General features: G+C 42.8%; 1 protein-coding gene across 4 annotated transcripts in view; it reads right to left on the reverse strand.

Annotated features, from left to right (window-relative positions):
* LOC143318084 (carboxyl-terminal PDZ ligand of neuronal nitric oxide synthase protein-like) overlaps positions 1–24577 on the reverse strand; it is a 170658-nt gene that overhangs the window by 61630 nt on the left and 84451 nt on the right. For all 4 annotated transcript variants that reach the window (XM_076726046.1, XM_076726045.1, XM_076726048.1 and 1 more), the window contains exons 5-6: positions 17884–17992; positions 5638–5779 (exon numbers count right to left, since the gene is read on the reverse strand). In XM_076726046.1, the coding sequence (XP_076582161.1) occupies positions 5638–5779; positions 17884–17992 (251 nt within the window). The remainder of the gene's footprint in view (positions 1–5637; positions 5780–17883; positions 17993–24577) is intronic.

Here is a 24577-nt window from a genome sequence, read left to right on the forward strand (position 1 = left end):
TCTTCTCACAAAAAATAAGTAAAGAAGGTTTGTATTCTTTACGGAATTCATTCATCTTCATTCATCTTCTATACCCGCGTATCCCTTTCGGGATTGCGGGGGGCTGGAGCCTATCCAAGCTAGCAATGGGCGAGAGGCGGGGTACAACCTGAACCGGTCGCCAGCCGATTGCAGGGCAACATAGACAGACACACACACTCACACTCACACTCACACCTATGGACAATTTAGTGTCACTAATTAACCTAATGAGCATGTTTTTGGTCTGTGGGAGGAGGCCGGAGTGCCCGGAGAGAACCCACGCATGCACGGGAAGAACATGCAAACTTCACACAGAAAGGCCCTGCCCGACCCGGGGATCGAACCAGCGACCTCCTTGCTGTGAGGCACGCGCACTACCTGCTGCACCACCGTGCTGCCCCCTTTACGGAATTTCTTCAGTGAAACATTACAGGGACAGATCAACACTGTGGGAAACAGGCTTACGTGCTTTCTTGCTGAGAGTTCGTCAATACGTCTCGTGTCTGTTTGTTGGGATCAGAACTGGAGTCGGGATGTGTTTAGCATAGCTTAGCATACAGTGTTTCAGCCCAAACAGAATCATCTCTGTTGCCAGTCCTGCTGCACTGTCCTCCTCCTCTTCATCCTCTCCTTCAACTGCTCACCTTCACTGTCCATCCCACCTCCACCCTCCACCCTCACCCCATCACCGTTCTCATGCTTGATAACCTGCTGCCAGCACTACCCTCACCTCTCTCTCCATTAGCGCTCCTCTTCCTCCTCCTTTCTGACGAGCTAAGTGCTGTGCTGTCCTGTCCTTCCTGCTTCCTTTTCCTCCCTGACTTCACCTCTTCTCTGCCTTCACTTACACTGTCAGGTTAAAGTTGTCATTAATTAAATGGTTACAAGAAACATGACACATACATACAGGGAAAAGGTGCAGCCACGAGCTTTGCTTTATTCGACCGAAATATGAAGACTCAAATAGAACAGCTCAGGAGCAGTTTCCAAACTTAATATTGTGTCAGATATGGGACACTGATTACAGAAAAGTGCTATATGAGATTCATTTCTTGTTGTTAACCGCTGAACTGACCCACTTTTTGCATTTAATACTGAGTATATCCAACTGAACAAGTCATTTCAAGCTGTTTTCTAAAATGTCTTTTTACAATATTATAGAACGTTTGGACCTAAACAAACTGATAGCTGAAAGAGTCATATTTCACATGTCTATTTGATTTCCCTGTGATCCACTCAGAATTCATTTTATTTTTCAGAAAGTCATGTGCATTCATTATTTCAAAGCCATTTTTCTCCTCTTTGGCTTTGAACAGGCTTTGAGTACTTTTCCAGTTCTGTTTTAATGAAAGTGAAACTCAATTTCAGATGTTTGGAATCAACGACTGTCTCTCTTTGACTTTTTATACTTGTAATACAACTATATTCCAAAAAAGTTAGGATGCTGTGTAAAACATAAATAGTAACAGAATGTGATGATTTGCAAAATACGGAACCTCATATTTAATTGAAAATAGCACAAAGACATATCAAATGTTGAAACTGAGAACTATCATTGTTTTTGAAAATAATGTCCTCATTCAGAATTTGATGCCAGCAACACGTTTCAGAAAAGTTGGGACAGTGGCAACAAAAGACTGGAAAAGCTGTGAAATGCTAAAATAATACAGCTGGTGGAACATCTCACAGTGAACGAGGTTAACTGGCAACAGGTGAGTAACATGACCGAGTTTAAAGCAGCTGAGTGTGTCTGCAGTAAAGATGGGGAGGGGTCACCACTCTGACAGACTGCGCTGCCAAATAATGCAACAATTTAAGAAGAATGTTTCTCAACATAAAGCTGCAAAGAATTTGGGGATTTGATTGTTTACAGCACATGATGTCATTAAAAGAGTCAGAGAACCTGGCATTAGGGCGCATGCTCACCTGCACACCTGTGAAGGCTCTGTTAAAGCTGAGTGATATCTGCAGGTTTGGAGCAGCATGTGAGCCAAGCAGACGGCTTTTCAGGGAAGGCCTTGTTTATTTCAGCAATACAACAGCAGACCACGTTCTGCACGTGTTCCAACAGCACGGCTGCAGAGTGAAGGAGTCTGGGTGCTGAACTGGCTGCCTGCAGTCCAGACTTGTCACCCATTGAAGATGTTTGGCTCATTATGAAACATAAAATACAACAAAGACGACCCTGAACTGTTGAGCAGCTGAAGTTGTGCATCGAGCAGGAATGAGAAAACATTCCACTCAGTTTCTAAACACTTACAGAGTGATGTTAAAAGAAGAGGTGATGTAACAAAGTGCGGAACATGACTCTGTCCCAAATTTGTTCAAACGTGGTGCTGCCATTAATACCAGATTGAGGATATCATTTTCAGAAACAATGAAAGTTCTCAGGTTCAACATTTGATGTGTTGTCTTTGTGCTATTTTGAATTAAATATGAGGTTTCAGTGTTTTGCAAATCATCACATTCTGTTTCTGTTTACATTTCACAGTGTCCCAACCTTAGTGGAAACAGATCCATGAGTCTTGTTGGGAAGCTATTATTGCAGTCACACAGCGGGTTGTAGTCAACTCCAGTAACATTATCTTCTCTTCACCTATCCTCCGTCTCCTCTGCTCTGCAGTGTGTGTGTTTTTTTACTCCACCTATAAGACCTGCCTCTGATTGGTTCTCCCCCCAACATGTAACCGTCACCATGTCACTCCTCATGTCTAACCTTACCAACTTCGAGCTGAAATAAAACTGTTTGGATATTTTTGCTTTTATTTAACATAACACTGCCTCATTTCAATGACTGGCATATAGAGAATGACTTGAACAAGAGAAACTGCATTTATCTCCGGTTTGTGCAGCAAACCTTCTTTGTAAAGAAAGTTAAGCCTAACAATCAAAGTGAATGAGTCTGAACAGTTGGGTTATATAAACATTTTTTGTTCAGTATACAAACCTTTGTGAATATTGCAGACAGGCCAACACGGCTCCCCGGCTCATGTCCTGTAGGCTTTAATTCAGTGTGAGGACTTCGTGATTAATGGATTGCTGAATGCCTGTGGCACTGCTCTGTCTTAGGTTAATGTGAACTGTAACGATAATATTACTGTTCCACAGTTTGGCATCATTTTCTATTGAATGGGCTGTATTAGTTCCTGTGATGTAAGCCATTTTTACACAGTTGTGTGTAATAGTGTAAATAATATTGTCCGTCATATATTTTGTGCAAGTTTTCTGAAATACTGCAAATACTTTCTGCTGTTTCTCCTTTTCTTCTGACTCCCTGCTGCTCAACCTTCTCCTCCAGCCCCTCTCCTCCTCTCTAATTCACGTCTACATTTCATTTTTTCTTGCTTCCTTTCGTCCTCTACGAACCCAAGTTCCTTTTTCCTCTAATATCCATCTCTTCCTCCTCCTCCCCTCCACTATACGTGCTTTCATCCAGCTTTCCGTTTCTCTAATCCGCCATCTCCCACTCTTCTATGCCTTCTCCTTTCACTGCCATGATAATTAGTTCTCCAGATAAGCTCATTGGCTGTGCGTGACGGCTCTTGTGTTGCTTAACACACCATGACAGCGAGTGTATGAGCGTGTGTGTATAGGCCTGAGTTTGTATGCGTGTGGGGTCCTCTCACTGTGTTGGACTGTACAGTTAAAGAGCGTGGGTGATCTCTGGGCTCATCAGCATATGAAAGAGAGTTTGTCTGTGGAAGGCTGGAGGGGGGATGTGGAGATAGCAAACCCCAGCGCTTTGTCAGATTGTGGTGGGGAGGGTGACCGGTGCCGGCTGCTGTAATGAGTGGAACGATGGTGTGAAAGAGCTCTGTTCGTGGACTCTTCCACTCGCTGAATCCCCATGTCTGTCCTCTCAGACCCCACTCAGAGCCACGTGTCCCTGGGCTGCAGTGAAGCCCATCCTGTCCAGGCACGAGGCAACGGATAAAAGTAGCTCAGCCCACCAGTGTTGTTGTGCGGTACCTTCTTTCTTTGGGCTGACTCATCCGTGACATTCACTCCAGCATCGCCCTCTCCTGCTTGCCAACTTGGGCACAATGCAGGCAGGAATGTGTATGTGTGTGTGGAGTGCGTGTACGGTCCAATCTGTTTGTGCTATCTGAGGACATATGACTGTGAGGAGTGTGTAGGTGTGTGCTCTGGGGAATGTGTTGCTAAGACATATTCAACTTACAATCCTAGGAACTGTAATGTTACCATAACTACAACCTATATAAAAATAATAATGATGATGATAATGGTGTTCTTAAAAATAACACAGTGAAAAGAGCTTGCACTGCCTGTGGTGGTCAGCTGGGTGTCAGCACGGTAGCAGATTCACATGCCTGCAGAGTCACCAGGTAGCACAAGCTTGGCTACCTCTGTCAGCTGTGTGACCCTTGTTTTCATTGACATAACAGTCCTGGGAGTCTCCTATAAGACACTTTATTTTAGATTCTATTCTTTTCACAACACTTTTACAGCTGCAACAAAAAACCTCCACCTGTTCCATCAGCACACTCACAGCTCCAGCACACTGAACCCTGAACCGTTACTTCAGCTCCCCCCACACATGTCTGTCTGCCTGTGTGCTTTGTGTATTGTTGTGCTTGTCCAAAAAAACACGCATGTTATGTTGTGTTTACATCTGTTGAATCACCTGTTGCCCTCTGTGTAAGAGAGGTGTTCAGAAATTGTGCTGTACACAGTAAAATACATCTTTTCTTCTGGCCTTTGCCACAGAATTCAGTGACCTGTTCCATCTGAAATGTGCATCAGTGTTCAGAGATACTCTGGGAACACAAGAAAAAGGTATAACAACAAATGAAGGAGAGGAAATATCTCCTCCAACAGGGCTTGTAGAAGGTTGCAATCACTGACTGAATAATGGAAGTAGACGTAGCCATCGTAACATGACCTACTGGTCGGGGTGGGTGGAGCTGGGGAGGAGCTCTGAATGGAAGCATAGTTTATAAAATGACCATCAAGTTGCACTGAAGAAGACTTGAAACTAGAGATTGAAACCAAAAATTCATGAGGAAACTGAGGCAATAAATCAAGTGAGATGTAGGGTCATTTCCTCACAGACTTCTACACAATCAGACCTCGTTTTGCAACCAGGGGAGTCCCCTCAGGTGGCCATTATAAGAAACAATGCTATTTCTTTTCAGACCCACAGGCTATGTCCACTTCTTCATGCAATTTATGGTTGCAAGAGACACTTTTTCAATTTCAGCCACTTTGATTGGAGTGCAGCACTCATTCCCTCTGTAGGTCTTCAGTCTAATGTCGCCTTCTGATTCTTCATGTTCTAACATAAAAGTGAACAAGCAGCGAGCATGGATCACTACATCTTCTGACACAAGCGAGCACATATCAAGACTTTCAACAAAGCCAGAGCAGCAGTGCTAACCATTTACCCACACTGGAGGCCTGCCTCTCAGAATGAGACTGACTGTGTAACAGGTGCATGTTGTTCTGTGCCTTCGAGTGTCTCACATGAGTAACTGTAGACTGATTGCCTGTTGTGTCGCTCAGAAAACCTCTTCTGTAATCTTCTGCATGATTTTAGCTTAAGTCTGTGTGTGTGTGTGTGTGTGTGTGTGTGTGTGTGTGTGTGTGTGTGTGTACCTGTGACGGAGGAGCTGTTGCCGTTCTTTTCGCTGTGGCAGTCCTCCTGTCCATCTGCGTTCTGCTGTGTGTGCTGCAGACTCAGTTTATGACAAACCTCGAACGCCTGGCCGACCGTCCGAACAATACGCATGGCCTGACTCTGGGTGGGTGGGTGGGTGGGTGGGGAGAGAAAGGGGGAGAAAGAAAAGCAGTTACTCTCAGAACACAATCTGCACTACTTTAGTGTTGCCACTTCAAAGCATTGATCGCTGTGTCGTGTTTTTAATCCAAAGTTCAACCATGTTTTTCAGTATTGTGATGATTTTTTTCTTTTCTTGACTAAAATGGAGTGTCCATCGGTGGAGCTTTTTTCTTTAGTTATCTGCAACCCAGTTCTTTTTCTATTCCAAACAAACAGAAAGGTGAATTTTTCAGGAAACACTGCCCAGCCGCACGGAGCCTTCCACTGGTGTCAGGTGCAAACTGGATGCAGACTTGCCCCAGAAACATGTCTGTTTGATAAAAAATACACAGGTCACCTGATGGTATTGCACGAGTCTCACTAGAGTCTGGAGGAGCTTGTCTGTGTTTACTGGGCAAACTCAGCAATGTAATTTCTATTTTTGACTGGATTTTTTCCTTTGTCCCCAGGTGCAAAGAGTTGGATGCGTCTGCTCATCTCCTCTCGTACTCTTTCTGCCCTGCTCTGCTCAGGTCAAGTGAAACCAACTTCGGTGACTTCTGTCTGCTATCAGCCCACTCTTGTCTGGTTTGTCACAGTAGAGAGTTGCAGAAGCAGAAAAGATTTCATTTTAAAGCACTGAGGCTTAGCCTCCAAACACCACTCATGCTCAGCTGAGTGAGCAGAACAGATGCACCGTGGCCTAAAAGCCAGAAGAGAATCAAGACTCTGCCAAAGGACAAAAGCGTTTCTTATCCTGGTAATCAACTCTGGGCCAGCCTGAAGTCTTGTCCCACATCAGTATCAGCACTTTATGTGACCCCAGGCTTGGTATCGGATGAAAAATATCATTTATTAGGTAGGCCTACATTTGGGGGTGCTTTATCACAAACACATTAGCTGGTTTTGGCAGTGTCTGATGGGGGTGGGCCTGGACTTTGTTTTCGGGGTCAGAAAAACACTCATATTCACTTTGTGCTCAGTGGTGAGGTTTGGCTGCAGTCTCGGGGCTGTTACAGTGTAATTTATTGTTATTATTTTGTTTTGTCATTAAAACATGCTGCTTCAGCTTCATTTAGTGCTGATGTGTCCACAGTGACTACCCAGCGGCTGCTGCTATCAGCACAATAGGAATTTATGTTGGTAGAAATTTACGCATGTATGGCAGACACATTTCCACAACAATGTCCAGATCTGACCAATGTCCTAGTGACCCTTAAATAATCAGTGCGACAGCTACGACTGCGCCAACAATGACTAAGCTGCCTCCACAGACGCAGGCAGTATAACACTTTAGCAGTTAACTTGTGTCCCTCTGACATTTCTCATCGCTCTTTCCTAATTTTCTGGCAACAAGTATTAATATCCTGATACAGATAAGACAGGTTGCTCTACCGGCGTCGAGAAAAGATAAGATAAATTACTGTCGCCTGAAGGGAGAATTGCCTTTGGAGCAGACTGTTGTTTAAAGAAACAGCAAAACAGGCTTCAGCTGACAGAAAGACACATCAAGACAAGACATCAAACTAAGAGTTAATATTTAAAATATGTAAAAAACAGCATTCAGAGTGTGTCTTGTCTGTTTGAGACCTTTATGTACAGCCACAAGTGAATTACCGTTGCTGTGGTTCAACATGGCTGAACATTAATTTGCACTTGAGAGGGGTGAGGCTGGTCAGAGGTGCCCACATGCAGACACTGTATACTGCTCATACTTCTGCAGGAATCTAATTTCTGCAGCAACCCTTCTACCCTTCACTCGTCTCTCCACCTCGCTCTCTTCCTCCTCAGACTCTCTGCTCAATTTTCCCATGCTGTGCTGTCCTCTTCTTTTCCATCCCCTCCATCACCCATCAATCACCCCCTGTCTCGTCTTCCTCCTCTGTGGGCCCTCTATTCATGTCTTTTCACCCCACGCTGGTCCTCAGCCTGACAGCAAACACGTGTTTTCCTTTGAAGACATATCCAGAGGCAGTTATACAGGGGATGAGAGTGGATGTGGTACTATTGTACACAGTGAACACACCAAAGACTCAAGCTCCCCTGACCCATATAGTGATTGATTGGAAAACACAAAAGCAAACACAATGCTGTGCACAGTCTCTTTTTCTTTCTCACAGCCCCGTTTCTGTGTACCTGACTTCTCAGTTGGTCCCTTTGAAGGTTGGATTTAATCACAATTAAAAGTCCAAAATGTAACTTTGCAACTTTACTTCTGTCGAGTGGAATAATTGTTTTTCCACCTGGAAGACACCTGAACAAAGAACAGACCTATTTGAATTTCTAAAAAAAATTTCAGAGGTCAAATTTACACTGAGAATATCACTGAAAATTCATACACGACACAAGTGGTTCTACAACTGTATGCTGAGCACACTGGGGTGGGTTTGGAGCTGGACAGGTGTTCCTTGGAGCTAATCTTACCTATGATGAGTTATATAGCTATAATCAGATATATAGGTGTGCCTTGGAAATACTTTTTATCATAAAAACTTTTGTGAGTTTGAGAATCACTGCATTGCACAGCAGGGAAGCTTTAAAAAAGGTTAAGTTAGATTTTAATATTCTAACTGAACAGAAATATGCAGAGTTAGGAGGGTAGTGCTAAAGAAAGGTGTATTTTTATCAGGAGCTTTGAGTCCAAAGCTGCAGCAGGCAGCTTCACTGTAGTCTTTAGTCTTTGGTACAGCAAGCAGCAGAGAGTCTGTGAATCTGAGGGCTCTACAGAGGTCAGGGGCATATATATGGAGCATATCAACTATACAGTGAAGTGCTAGTGTTAGCTTTTTTCTTTTCTTTTTTTTATACCTTGAAGCCAGTTCAGTGACTTCAGAGCAGCAGTGATGTGAGCTCAGTGTTTTGTTCCAGTTAAAAGTGCCACCAGCATTCTGTAAGCTGAAATTGTTTTATAGAGAAGCTCTGACCTTTGTAATGGTCTTTGAATTACAGAGGCTGCTTTGGTTAGTTCTTTATGTGACTTTAAAATTAGATCAAAGTCAATGATAAAAACCCAAATTTCTGGCCGGTTAGGAAATCTACTGACATAATGTGGTACACTGTGTCCACAGTCTCTCTCTGTGTTTCTGGACCAGAAACTTCCACTTTGTTATGTTTGAGCTTAATCAGGAACAACTTCAGGCAAAGTTCACAGCAGTTAAGATGTCTTCAACAACAGTCGGCCATTTGTTCAAAAACTTAAAAAAGACCACTGTTTACACCAGGGGTGGGGAACCTCCTCGTCCTGATAACTAAGAAGCTGTAACCTCATTCAGAAGGAGACTATGTGAGGCAGTGCCTTGTTGCTGCTGTGGTGATGCTCGCATCGGACAAATCAAAACCCCAGCCAAGACAGCCAAGGACAACCTAACACAATTACTGGCACCCCCAAATGAGCCAGTCCTCCTCCCCTTCTCAGGTACTGTCCAATCACCACTGCTTTTGTTCTGAACATCTACTTAAGAAGAAGGCTGGGCCAACAAAGTCACTGACTTTGACACAGGAGAGAGACCGTGGTCCATATGACACCTTGGACCAAGAGTCAACGCTGGTTTCTGGTTGCTGGCGTGCTTTAACATTAACCAAGTGGTTTAAGTTGGCAAAACCTAACCACATCTTCACCACAGAGGTGTCAGATCACAACACGCCACTGCTGAATCATTCTGCGAACAGTCATGGGTCGTTCTGGAAGACACTGAGAAAGACCCTGTTTGGTCATTTGGTATAATGGCAAATGTTCTCATGAATCTTTCAAAAATGTCCCTTGTCAGACTCTTCAGTGTGATTTATTCCTTTGTGGAACTGACAGTCCCCTCCAACACGCTTTTTTTTTTTTTTGGTTAACTCACTTTTTATCAGGATGACTGTCCTGCATCGAGACATTTTCTGCCCTGAGCAAATTTGTGCAGATTTGTCACTCAAAAACACGCCTGTATATATCCTCCTGCCAAGAAAGAGTTCTTAAGTTGGACATCAGTCACAAACTCTGACTGGCTCCTTTTTTTATCTGTCTCTATCGCTCTCCCCATCACCTTTCTTCCTTTTCAGTTCAACTGAATAAATGGACACTTGCTGTATCTGTGTCCTTCTATCTCTCACTTCTCTATACAGGTACATCAAGCTGCCAGCGAACAGCCTAATATTCTGTCTTAGTGGCTATATGATAGGGTCTATTCTAAAGTGTGATGCATTATTCAACTTGGATTACCCACAGGAGTTCAGTGGTGCTTTCACTGTCCTCTTGGAAGTCTTGGCACAAGCACATTTGGAACATATAATGCAATCTAGGAAAAAGCAGGGTACACAATGAGAGGATGGCAGGGGGAAGCTATCTCTGACTAAAGCCTTTCCTATGCCTCTCTCCTCTGTTGATGAACTCATTGATTCTCTCTTCATCCCGTGTTTGCATATAAACCACATCCCTGCACAACTTCCACATCCATCACTCAGTGCACACAGGCTATTTGCAGTGTAGAAGAGAAGAGTTTTATTAAGAGAGTTGCACCAGCGAACTACTCTAATCATTAGGGCACAGCCTGGCGTGATGTTCATCAAACACTCTGATTGCCTCAAGGAAATTAGAGGGACAGCCTGGAGGAATAACACCGAGCGGTGCGCTGCAGACGAACAGAAGCGGACCGAAACAAACTCTAATCAGTCAACAGGTTTGTGTGTGACTGTGAGCGTGTTTGAGGGTGAGACCATGAAGTAAGTGGAGTGTGATGAAATGAAGTCATGCTGCCTCGCTGATTCTTCTGAACCATTAGCTTGGTTTCCAGGTTACAAACACACACACATTCACACACTACAACACCATGAGAGCTGGGTATCAACGCTTAATATCTTTCAGTACAGACGGAAATGTGCCCACAGCACTGAGTGTCAAAAACTGTCAAGCACTGAATGTTGGTATGAAGTGGTTGATCAGATTCTTAGACTTGTGTATTTTCCTTGAAAAGATAGTTCTACGTCGAAACTCGGCAAATTTTGGGCTTGTTTAAGGTCCTGTATGGCTGTTTTAAGCACTGACGCACTGAGAAGTTTAGCATATTTTGTTTCATCATAAAACAAATAGACTATTCACACAGTAAACCAGCAGAGGATGCTGGTCTATTCAATGCATTTTAGGCCCATATTCATATGTAAAAGGTATCCGAGAGCACAGACTGCAGTGTAGCTATAAACACTTCATTGCAAAGAATCTGCTGAATAATTACCACATAAAAGTTAACTTTCTATTTCTCTTCTTCCTCTCTCTGTCCATCTCTCTATCTTTTTTCTTTCTCCTTTCCTGGATTAGTTTAAATGACATTTCAACTTCAGCATGGTTTAATAACTTTCCTTCCCTGACAGCATCTGAACCTCATCCAGCCTTAGTCAGAAGGAGCCACTGAGCCATTCAGGTACACTGAGACATTTTGGCAGGAACTATTTAAGAAGAGGATGTAAAAGAAACCACAGTCGAGCCTTTACAAAACTTTAAAAAATGTAAAATTGGAGACATTCATTCAGTAGTTGCAAGGTCAAAATGACTGGCTTAGCCAATGTAACCATTCCTTTTACTCTATGGAAAGCAATTTGGCTGTCTGGTCGGCCAGACAGGGTGGTACCACGCCTCAGTTGTCAGCATTGTCACGCGCTGTGTGACTTTCCTCTGGACGCTTGTGTGTCCTACCCCAGACACAAGACATGCAGGTCAGGAGAACCTGGGAATGGTGTGAAAGTGAGTATGAATGTGGTACTGTATGTCTATTATCCCTGTGGTAGAGTTGTGGCCGGTCCAAACTGTACCCTGCACAGCACGAGCGAGGATAGATAATGATGGTGGTTATCATCTATTGTTGTCATGGATGGGGTTCAGGTGGAGCTTCACAGATGACTGAGCAGACAGCAGGTTGAGCTGTGTCCCTGTTCTGAGGTTGAATAAGGACGCAGACTACAAAGCGTGTCCTGCTGTGGCCCTGAATGCCAGAATGAACCTGCCCCTCCTCCTCAGATGAGATCGTTCAGACGCACCAAAATTAATGATACATTCAGGTGCATCTTGGAAACGATTTGCCTTCAAAAAACCAACCAAATGACGATACCACAGGTCAAATTTCATGAACCCACAGCGTACAGTAGGAGTTGAACATAGAGACACAAGAGACAGACTGGAGATGAAGCCAGACAGGGAGAGTGTTAGACAGAGCTGCTGGTGTGCGAGCTTTACAAACTAACATTTATCTTGTTTCACAAAAAGTACACTTTGACCTTTAACAGGGGAGCATTATTGACTTCTGCCTGAGTTTCAATCTCAGTCCTGACATCCCATGATCAATACGTCTCATCACTGGTCTGTAGTACTGGGAAGGAAGCAATCTGAAGCAAACACAACACACCACAGTACGTATGCAACGACTTGTTCAGCTGTGGTTGATTTCTGCCTCTGCTTTAAAAGCACTGCAACCTTGACACGGAGCTAAAAAATAAATTAGACTGGGAGTGTACGAAAGAGCCAGCGAGAGACAAAAAGCTTAAGACAGGGGGATCATTTCACTGAGATATGGATATTCAATATAAAGTGCTGAAAGGCTATTAATTCCAAGTGTCTTAACCAAGCTGTGTCGAGAACGATGTGAGTCCTTATCACTGATATGTCTGAAAATAGCCGTATGTCATTTTATATTAGCACTCCTCAATGTCAATGACGAAACCATTGATCCTTGTCGTATTCCGGAGCTTTATTCAGTTAAGATATAAATCCACCACACTTCCTGTACTTAAAACATCATTTTAGGCTATAATACATAAAAAAAAACACCCATAATGCATTTCATTATTATGTGGGCTTTTCAATCATCCTCAAAGGCACAAGATTCCACTTGTCCTTGTCCAAAGCTGAACACCTAAAACCATTAGTCAACACTGATAGAGAGCATATGGCTGAACAGTGTCTATCCACAGAGAGAGAACTCAATTAACCCTTGACTCAACGGCCACAACTGTCTCTGCATCGCATCATGCAGCTGTGGACAGCAGAAAAGTCATCCACCACCATTAGATAAATAAATAAATTAGGACCAAAAACTATTATTTTAACCCACCTAGGTCCATTATTTTCTGTTGTGTTTTTAATCCAGTCGGTGTTAAGTGCATTTGCATAACTTCCCTTACTTAGAAAAGGAATTATGTGGCCTCTCAGAATAATTACAGCAATAACAACATAAAAAAAGAACAGCTGCCAGCTGCAATGCGTCCATTTAGCAGCAGTTATGGGATGTGTTGTGTTGTAGTCCATTATCAGGTTTAAGAGACCGTAACCTGGTTTTATGCATCGTCTTTATTATCGGCGTGCGTCTCTCTTGACGCTTGGCTTGTTAATGTGCTGCTGCCTCATTGGTGAGGAGATGGGATAAAGACTGGGCAGAGGCTGTAACGATGCTAATACATGATACGGTCTGGAGCTGGACTGGCTTCACTATGCAAAGCACTCGATAAGACTGCTAATTCAACCTAAGGGTGGGCGACCTCACAACCTCATGGAAAGGCTTCATCCTTTGAGCGCACTCTTGTTTTCATGACAAAGTGTTGGATTCTAATGGATTACTTATTAATCAACAGGCTTACATCCAATTTGAGTGCAACAATTAGGGAGTTTTTTTTTCAAAGAATGTGAATTTGACTATGACATAGTTTTATATTCTGTTTTTTTAATGGATTATATAGAAATTATCAAAACTTTACACTTAATTGCATAGAGTTTACGTCAAGCCAGTTCAAAATGAATCCACGGATGACTGGTATCACTGTGTATGTTGGGAAAATGCAAGAGGAAACTGAACTTAACTGATTTGCAGGAATACAAATTGTACAGGCTCTGTTTTAATGTCTAATTGCATACTTTATTCAAGTTTAATATACTTTTGTTCAACTTTTTGTAATCATTTTAAAAAGCAATCTAACTTTCAGGTTTGAACTCATTAACGTTAAAATGAATTACTGGTATTTTCCTTAACACAGTTCATTGTTCGACTTTAGAATATTCTGCCTCAGTATGTATTTGCTACAACGCTAAAGCAAACATGGCAGGCTGTGTCTCTGCACTTTGAGCTAAATGCTAACATGCCACAATAACAATGCTAACACACTGATGTCTGGCAAGTGTAAAAATTACCTTGATCACCATCTCGTTCAGTACAACTGAGGTAAATGGGGAATATAATACGTTTTGCTGACTTTTGGACAAATTGAAACCTTTGGTGGGCCGAGATCAAAAGTCAGAGGATCACCAAAGTTATTGCAATTCATTTGGAGGGAAACATGAAATAAAGACACCGTGAATATCTGCATCACATCTTATGGCAATTCTTCTGATATCTGCTGAAAAGTTTCACTCAAACTCAAAAGTGCCAACATCAGGGTGGAGGGAAAGTCAGAGCATGTGGGGTCCCAACCCCCACGCTGAGAAACTGCCCTGACTCTTCACTTACTGACCGTTATTTCTCACCGACAACTGCCTCAATCAATCAAAAAAAAAAAAAAAAAAAGACATTAAAACAGAATCATTTTAGAGGCTTACACACACACACACACACTCACACACACACACACACACACACACACACACACACACACACACTGGCGTCTCCACCGAAGCAGCGTTCAGTATTCTGATGAACACTCACTGGTCTCTGCTCTATCACTCTGGTTTCAATTTTACATAATAGAGGCCAGGTCGTTCATTAGCCTCCTTTAAACTGCTGATTGGAGGAAGAAAAGGAAGAGTGAGAGAGTATGGGTCAGGATGGGAGAGAGGGACACCCAGCCCATCTCACGGTTGGAACTGATAGACCACTAAAGCCTTTTTATGCCGGCGTGATTTAAAGGCGAGCCATTCTTTCACTGCTGGTAGTTAAGAGGGAAATAAAGTCTGCTTAATCTTCTACTTAATCTCACACTCGCAACTTTCCACACGTTCAAACACACTCACACAAAACCATGCACTGCTTTGGATGACATCTTTATTGCATGTTTGATATGTGTATGCTCATTCCTTTTTCATTACGCGTGTGTTTAACTCTCAATCCTCTACATCTTTCTGCACTTTCTTGTGTAACCCTCTCACATATGTTTGTTTTTTATCTTATCTTGTCTCTTTTCGTCTATTTCTGCTTATGTCTTCTTCCTCTGTGATCTGAGGAATACTTACCAAATTTTTTGGAACAGTTTAAAGACTAATTCAGTGTTTTCTCCACTTCTTTCTACTGATGTAAGAATAAATATTTCTATTTGCTGTAAACAAACAGTAGACCAACATACCATACATTATTATTTATAGACTAAATCTATTTCACATACTAGTGGATAAATATTGGGACATGACCATTTGGGTTATTAATTCTATCCATGTGCTAACAGAATTGTATATTATAAGGAATATAGTTCCTGCATTAATACTTTCGATTAACACTGCATCCAATGTGTAATATGAAAGGTGTCACTTGCAGTGCCGAGCAGAGAGAAGAGTCCCTCAGCACTGCAGAGCCCGAGCTTTCAGCATCTTTCAGCTTTTTCTTTTGCTTTTATTGCCTGTGACTTTACCGCCTGGTTCGCTCTCACCGCTCTCAGCAGTGTCGTCTTTGGCAGCTGCAGGCAGCCGTTTACTGCAAAATCCCTCTGAGAAAACCCACTGTGCACTACCTGCCCAGCACCTAACGGCAGACAAGGCTAAGACCAACCGGTGAAGAGAGCTGAACACGAAGACGAACCGAACAAGATGACGATATAACAGAAAAAGGAGCTAGCAGTTTTCTCAGAAGTTGGTGAAGACCAAAACAAAGGTAGAAGGAGAGTAAAAACTGGACTTACATGAACACGTGGGCACAAACAACTGTTCCACGTCTGCTGGGTGACTAAACAGGCAGCTCATTGCCACTGTGTTTGCCATATCAATCTCCTCAGATGGTAATATGTATGTTGCCTTTACAGCTTGTTGTGGTGCCCCAAGTGGTCAAAGAGATCCATCTCAGTTCAGACAAATACACTTTTGTTTACTTCATTTCGATGTACCAGTATCAGTGTTTTCATAGTGCAGGGTGCTGTGCCGTCTGTCAGTCATGAGGCACTCACATGGAAAAACGTCTCCACCAGAAATAATCTGTTATAAACAAACTGTTTCTATTATCGCTGTGTATAAGCACCGCAGCAGGTGAGTATGCCACCATAAACTGTGTACTTTAAACAAATATGACGAACTTGTAAATGCTCAGAAAAGTTATCTGGAATAATAATAAATGAGCTGTAACTGTGACACATCATGGTGTTCCCTATACTGTCTCCATCACCACTATGCTGCTAAAAACACTGCATGTCCACATACACATGCAGACCCACGAGCACACACACGCACATGCACGCACACGCACACGCACACGCACACACACACACACACACACACACACACACACACACACACACACACACACCACGCACACACACATACACAAGTTTCCAGCTTAATGGCCTCAAGGCCATAATTACCCCAGAGAATTTTGGTGTGTGTCACTTTCCATTTTGTCTTTCAAACAGTGTGTCTGTGTATGTGTGTGTGTGTGTGTGTGTGTGTGGTGTCTGTGTGTGTCTGTGTGTGTGTGTGTGTGTGTGTGTGTGTGTGGTGTCTGTGTGTGTGTGTGTGTGTGTGTGTGTGTGTGTGTGTGGTGTCTGTGTGTGTCTGTGTGTGTGTGTGTGTGTGTGTGGTGTCTGTGTGTGTGTGTGTGTGTGTGTGTGGTGTCTGTGTGTGTCTGTGTGTGTGTGTGTGTGTGTGTGTGTGTGTCTGTGCTCATGTGTCGATCTCGCTCTGCCTTTAATAGATAATGAGGCAGAGTGTGCTCCACTCAGCTAACCCCTGGACTTCACCATCCAGTCCTGCGAACTGGCAGCTCAAGTGGGAAACTGGGAGCACGTTTTCTAACTGTGTCACATCGCTGAACTCTGTTTTGACTTTCTCTGCTCGGCTCTGCAGCAACACATCCACCCCGAATGGGTTTCCAACTTCTGCAAACCTCAACAGTGACGTGCCTGGTGCCTTTGTGTGTTTCTTTATTGGCGGCTGTCGGGATGTGACTCAGACAGTGACATGATTTCAGAGAGGAGACGCTTTAAACACAACACGACTAACAGACTGTGAAAACACTGGAAATGAAACACTTAGCGGCCGCCCTTTTCCATCTTGCCATTACACAGAAACAAAGTTTGATGAGTTGGTTATTGCAAGTCGCGAAAAGCACAAATTCACTCATACGATATCAAATCAAAACAAATGCAGAAGTCAAGTGCTCTTCCTCCCAGGCCTCTAGCATTCTGCTTCTTCATCTTCAGCGTCAGTAAATTGGGCAAATCGAATTTAGTTTACCTGTTCAGGTAGCCGCAATGTTTTCCTTTTCTTTTCTAATATGAGCTCTAACCTTTGTTATATCAACAAAGAACTAACATTAGTTGTGTAGCTGCTCATCTCCAAAAAAACTGGATATGCAGTCTTTTTCATAACATGTTTGAAGTTTGTAATCATTTAAAAAACTGTTTCAAAGTCCAATGATGATGCTTGAGTATCATAAACCACACAAACTATTCAATATTTGGAGAACACGCTGAAGCTACTAGCACAGTCTGATCTGTTGGCCGTGGAGCAGTGGAGCAGGGTGCCAGGAAGTGTGTCGCTCAAGGACACCTCATTACTGTTAATGAGGGAGGGGTAACACGCTCTTTCATTTACCCCAGTCATAATGAAGAAGCATGTCTGAATACATTTACTCTGAGCGAGATGCTCTCCACAAAGGGAGACAGTTTGTTGGGTCACACCTGTCCTGGTTGACACCACCAATAAAGTTTAAACAGAGCACTGGCAAGCAATGCCCAGAGGCACTGGTGTGGCTCCTCGCGCTAATCTATAACTATCAAATACCATAATGCTTTATGGGAAATGAATTAGGATCACTGGGTCAGGCCAGCCTTCGAACTTGATAGTTCAGAGCGAGCTTGAGCTTGATTCTTGATTCAGACTCTGCGTTTATGCTAAAAGGTAAAAGCTTTCAAACTGTCTTTCTTACTTTCTTCTTGGACTTGAAGACATTGCAGCGGAAGACATTACTCTGTCCATCCCTGGCGATGTAGCTGAAAATCTTCAGATCCTGGGAGTCATGAGACACATAGAATATCCTGAAAGACAGAAAAAATAGGTCAGAAATCAAGAAAAAAAAAAAACAAAACTCGGAATATGATGCAAAAACGGAATCAGAGCCTGGCAGCGTTTCTAAATGTATCTTAAGACAGAAAGTCGGCGCTGAGCCCGTTTCTCTGGGCTCTCAATGGGACCAAAATAAACACTGTTTTAAGCTTGTTTTAATCCAAAGGCAAGAGACCAAATTTATCTCTCATGCTAAAGAAGGAGGGTAAAGAAAGGTGCGATTAGACAGCAATGTTAAATTTAACTATTAAGTACATTAAGTACAGACATCCTCATACATTTCTATACATCTATTCTGGGGACTTTGAGACTTTGAGTTCAGCGACACACACTGAAAGTCAGGTAAACTTTAATTCAAAGTTTTTTAAAAAAATACCTCAAGTGACAACAGTGATAGTTCCAGTGTGAAGAGGAGGCAGAGGACGCAATACTATTACCACTAAAAATATCCTGTGTGAAAGAGGATGCACAGGGAAGTAAGTCTGAGACAATAATAGAGTTCTCCTGGTAGGGAGAGACCGTGTGCAGCCAACAGTGAAGACATATACACTATCCCACAGAGCAGGTAAAGAGGAAATAATAAGTTTGGGACCAAAAGGGAGGGAAAAAAAAGAGATAGTATACAATAACCTGCAGGAGGGAGAACATTGTGTGAGTTAAGCTCGACACTGAATCTAACTTCCAATGACAACAGAACAGCGCTGGAGACATAAAGCACTGCAGCAGACAGCACAGGGACGAGAAGCTGGAGACTGTCGTGTCCACATGAGACAGATGCTTCAGCACGAGTTACCTAAAATACGTTCACAAAAATTAGGACTTTAATCAGTTCTGGAGGGCAGGTCGAGCCTGCGTGTGTGTGTGTGTGTGTGTGTGTGTGTGTGTGTGTGTGCGCGCGTGTGTGTGTGCGCGTGTGTGTGAGTGTGTGTGTGAGTGTGTGTGTGTGTGTGTGTGTGTGTGTGAACTTTTCCAGCCACTGGCAATATTCTGTTCCACAACAGGAGGAGGTGAAATTTTGTTTTCCAAGCTTCCACATCAGACGCCAGGGTTCACCTTCAAGTGAGGGTCCACTTTTTTAATATTTAAACAATACTTTCAGAGCCTCAGAGTTGCCTCAACATAAGCAGAAAAGGTTTTGATCTCGCTTCAAATACGAGGACGACACTGGCATGACGTTCCTGGCATGACGTTCCTGAGAAACAGATCTATCAATGCCAGTTAGTCATTATTGTTGGAGACAGGGGTGACAGATGTGTCACTGTAGACCTTCATGACACCCATAGCTCTGTAAACAGCCTCCTGTTTCTTTCCTGTTCCATGACCAGACAGGCTATCATCACATCACACATTGCCTCCAGCATCCTTCCAAATGCTGTTTCAGACGAGCTTTTTTTTTTTTTTTTTCTGTCTTTAAAGGGTGCACAGCTATCTTGTGCATACTGTTCTGCTCTGCTAATGCAAATTTTCCACTTGTCCCACTGTGAGATTTAACATTCAAGATGAGCTGATGATCACAATGCTTAACACGTATTCCCTGCCCTGTATAATCAAGTTATAATTATGAAACTACACTCCACACAACATCACTGTGGGACTCTGCAAAGAGGAAAAAAAAAAAAGGAGCGCAGGAGGCAGACAGCAAAAAGGCAGCTCTCAAGTGAAAAGGTTTCTAAAATCTTCATAGTAACAACATGTTTTTGGGTGGAATCTGAAAATATTCACATATATGTAACAAACAACCTCCTGACCAAAGACTGGGCCACCTTTTTTGCTTTGTTTGTTATCGTAAAACAGGACTTGCAAGCTTTTACAGTGCATACGTTGCACTGCAGTGTGTGGCTGTATTCTGAAGGTTAATGAGTGAACTCCACTCTGAAACCAGCTGTTGGTTAAACTTAAAATGTCAGCTGGCTGGAGGAAGTACCACAAACCTCAGGCAGAGCAGCTTCATAATTGCTCAATTAGTGTCACAATTAAGCAGCCTGGTGGTTTATTTGGGGTAATTTATCACAGTGACACAACAGACAACCAGGCAAGAGCAAGAAATGAGGTGAAGATTATGCAAATGGCCCGGCTGTCTCTGTTCAAATGTGCGTCTGGGTTTCTGTCTGTACACACTGCTTTGGTGCGTCTGTGCATATTTGTGTGTATGCATTTGTGTTGTGTTCTAGAAATCAGGGGTCTCATCTATACACTCTGACATTTCTGTGGTATTTGTTTGAGCCTTTTCTCTGGGAGCCAGACGAGCTGAGGTCTTGCGGTATGGATGGTGTCTTTGTCGACTCTGCTTAGCAGACTGTCAAAATACCAGGCACAGCTACCCGCACTGACTCATACAACACATACACACACACGCACGCACGCACGCATGCACGCACGCACAAAGAAGTGGAGAGTTTCTAATTCAGTGTGTTGCTGCAAAAATCTAAGATTAAATTGGGTTTTATTTCTCTGAGATGTTTTAAGACACACAGCAGTGGTTTTCTCTTTTCCTAATTACTTGAAATGCGCTATAAAATGCCAGCTATCAGAGTACACACACACAAGACTTCAACAGTGCAGAAACATTCAAACAATAGAGGATAGAGAATCGGGAATGTAGAAGAACCCTCTTACTGCATGCAGCGTTTCCCTCTGGTGAGGAGGACTGAAACAGTGGGATATAAAGTGGATCCATTCTACTTTCTCCTGCTTGTTTAAGGAAAACTTCATCATATTGAAACTTTTCATAGGTCTGACCATTGAATCTATCAACTATGATAGTGTTGCTCTCTCCAAAGTGTGCGGCTCACTCGCCACACACCATAACACAGGTCATTAACAAGCAATACTTTCCATAGATTAGCTACCACCTTCTTTGGTGCTTAAACAGAGGGAGCACACCTGTAACGTTACTATGAACACAGCGAACGTGAATCAGGAGGTCATCTGTAGACTGTGACTGATGTTCTGACTCACCTGTTTGTGTCTGATTGTCTGACTGCTTATGTTTCCTCCCACACTGAAGCCATTTTTCTGTATGTACGTTGCTGTGTTCCCACCTCTCCATCTCTCTTTTACCCATTAATTGCTGTTTTTTTTGTTGAGTTTGAAAGAAGTGTGTTTTACGGTGATAAAATGACTGTTTCCGTGAATGGACTCCATAATGTTCTCATACACTTATTCTAACAATCTGAGCCTGTCAGTGGCAAAAACAAACACTTTTAGGGGACGTAGATTGATGGTGAGCAAATGCAGCCTGTTCCATGACTGCTGGCTGCAGCACTCTCACTCAGTGCTGAACCAATTTCAAAAATCGTTGCTCCCATTAGAGACTTAGACACAAAAACATGTGAAAACAGGGCCCATAATCCGATCATATTTGACCAGGGACACTGAAATCTTCCGAGACATGCGAACTGGCACCCATTGGAAATTCTGCACACAATGTCACTTAGATTGATTGAAAATGTAACTTAAATAAATACAGGACATTATTTTATGACTTTATTCTGGAATGTGTAGGTGTGCGGATCTTGCAGACATGTTTTTGTCAACATAAATATACTTACAAAGTACAAGTGCTTTGGCTCTTTGGCTTGCCCTCTTATGGACATAATGCACAAGAATAGATATTAAAACGGTTTAAACCAGGGGTGTCAACCTCAAATACACAGTGGGCTAAAACAAAAAAAAAAATTGCTCCGAGTCAAGGGCCGGACTGGTTCAATGTTTTTGAAATGACCTTATTGACCGTATTTAACCTGGAACTAACACAGCCTAGAAAGACAGACAGAAAGACAGTTTTTATCTGTAAACAACAACATTAAATACAACAAAAATCAGTTGCATTCGTTTCTTCTGGCTCATATGCAACTTTTCCAGAGTCATTTACATGTCATGGTGTTTCGTTTCATAGTGTCCTCTTAAGTTATGTTCTTTCATGACAGCCACACTGTCTCCGCACAGAAAACAAACAGCTTAGTCCCTCATATCCGTGAACATACACTCTGCCTCCCACCTGCCTTGAAGACCCCTGTTTTCAAAGTCCACCGTCCGCCATTTTTCAGAGAGAGGGCAGCTGAAAGTTGACCCAGGTAACGAGCGGGGCAGGGACTCGTGCTCGCAGGCCTTTGATTGACGTGCTAATGCACTGGCAGTGCATTGTGGGACTTGTAGTACTAGTGGTGCGTGCAATATACCGGCGAGGCCAGCTCTAATAATGATTAGATATTATCATGGGGGCCAAAGGCCAAAACAGGCCCGCGGGCCTTCAGTTTGACATATATGGTTTAAACGTATGTGTGGGAATAACTGAACGTCATTTTTGGTAAATCTCTGTTATTAATCTGTTATCTACTGGAAGAAAACTGACCCCATCCGGCTGCACTTAGCACAAACCTTTTAGCTGGCTCCCTTCTCCCCTCTCGCCCTCCCCTCCGCTCTTCCCTGAACCCTCAGTCACTGTGATAAAAATCAATGTCCCGACAGACTTCATCTTTTGAAATCTAAAGCAGCGGAAAAGGGCCTGTGTTCTTCCAGTTGTCACGTACAGAAACTGAATATTATTCAAAAATTGGAGGCAATAATAAAAAAGAAACATTACATGCTGTCAGTGGAGCTCAGCCAAGAGTAAGTTAAAGTGAGCTTAGCTGACTGGCTTAGCTGACAAATCCCCGAGCAGCGCAGAGAAGACTGCTCAGATGCATCTCTATCAAGTGTCTGTAACAGGAAAGCTGCCAAACATCCAGGTGGAGCTGCCTCACATAGATCAAATCTCCGAGTAAGAGAGGCAGGCTCGACATGAGAGCTGTCAAAGATGGTTAACGGCGAAGGAAATCAGACTACAAACACTGACAACCGAAAAACTTCTTATCAGGTTTTAAAGAGGGCTGCTTTTCCTGTTTAAACTTACAACAATCCACAACTTTTTCACATGAATGAACATCACTTTTCTGCTCTGCGTCACCGAGGGGACCGACAAAGCCGAAATGTGACTCAGTAGTGGGACTCTAACAACAGAAATAATACACTGGAACAAAAGAAATGGGAGTGTGAAGATTTTTCAGTTTTCAGCAAAGCTGAGACGATGTTTCATCTGAGGGCAGGAAGTAAGCAGGCAGCAGTGACACAGCAGGTGGGCTGATCCCAACACAGACAGTCTGCATAAACAGCACAGCAGTCCACAGAGGCAAGACGGTGACTGATGCTTGAAGGAGTAAAACATGAGGCAAAACATATCTTCACATTCTGTAATGCTGGTGATCAATAGGAATCAATTTTAATTTCAGATCATCTAGATAATCAGAGACACTTGGAGGACAAATCTAAGAAATCAGATAAGAATGAAATTAAAATGAACATCTCTGGGAAACATCAGCAGTGAATGATTTCACATCAGTGCCCTGGCATCAACATATGTCCCTGTCTGGACTCATCATTGAACAGAACACAGGCAGAAAGCCACTGAGGGAACGTTTCTCCACCAGAACTTCACTCAACGGGCCAGAACGCGATTTCTGACACCCGTAAAGGTCGCGGTGCCATCCCATGACTTACCCATGTTATCTCATAACGGAGACATCAGAGGCAGGAATGAATTCTGAACAGTGTGTTTGTTCTGCAGCTTGTGATAACTGGGTTTTCAGCTAATGTTAAAGACAGTAGGTCATGTCCTCTGCATTCTGGGGTGTTTATACAGCCCTGCTGGACACAGTCACCTCTGCAGTGAACAGCTAACACACGCTGGATACTTTACAGGCTGACTCACTATTTAAATGTGACTATAATTAGGCCACAAAAAATATAAAAAAGGACTAGAATGTCCTCATCAGAACTGTGTAGCTGGCTGTGTGGAGAAAAAATGTAAATAAATAATAAATGCTTGAGATATTCATGGTGGAAAATATAGTTTACTGACAATGTAAATAAACAAGTTAATGGCAGGATATGAATAATTCAGACCGGTTTTCTGAAACATGAACTCATCATGACCTCTAAAACCTTGGCTGCAGTTATATGCTTCCTTAAATCAAGTTTAATTTTTTTTTTATCAGTGGTTATCTGTGCTCATTTCACACTGACAGCTGCGATACTAAAGTTTCTCCTTCAGTGATTAAATATGTCTCATAACACATCTGTCACTACTCTAAAGTGACAAATTCTATGGATCTTCGCCAAAATGGCATGATTTCTTACATTGTGATGTCTGCCTCAAACATCACGTATCAGTCAAGCTGTAGTTTGGACACAGTTAAGTTTTCAATTTTCATTTTATCTCGCAAGATCAATGTTAAGGTCAGGTTTCATCCCAGCTCTGTCAGATAACTGTCAGAGGAAACAATGGGCCCATAATGTGAGCGAAGTTATTTCTGGTTTTTATTTAAAAACACTTTCAACCAGATTCCTTTAAAGGAAAATATGTGGTTAAATTGCTAAAAAGTGTTGATGACAAGAGATGGCGAATGAGGCAGAGACAGCAAAAGACTGTGACTGAAAGCCCAGTGAGTGAACAGAGAGACGGAAACTCAAGGTAAACGAGAGGATGGAGAGAAAGCGAGTGTGCAAAGGAAGGAGAG

This window comes from Chaetodon auriga, chromosome 3 (assembly GCF_051107435.1).
Source record: "Chaetodon auriga isolate fChaAug3 chromosome 3, fChaAug3.hap1, whole genome shotgun sequence".
Classification (NCBI taxonomy): Eukaryota; Metazoa; Chordata; class Actinopteri; order Chaetodontiformes; family Chaetodontidae; genus Chaetodon; species Chaetodon auriga.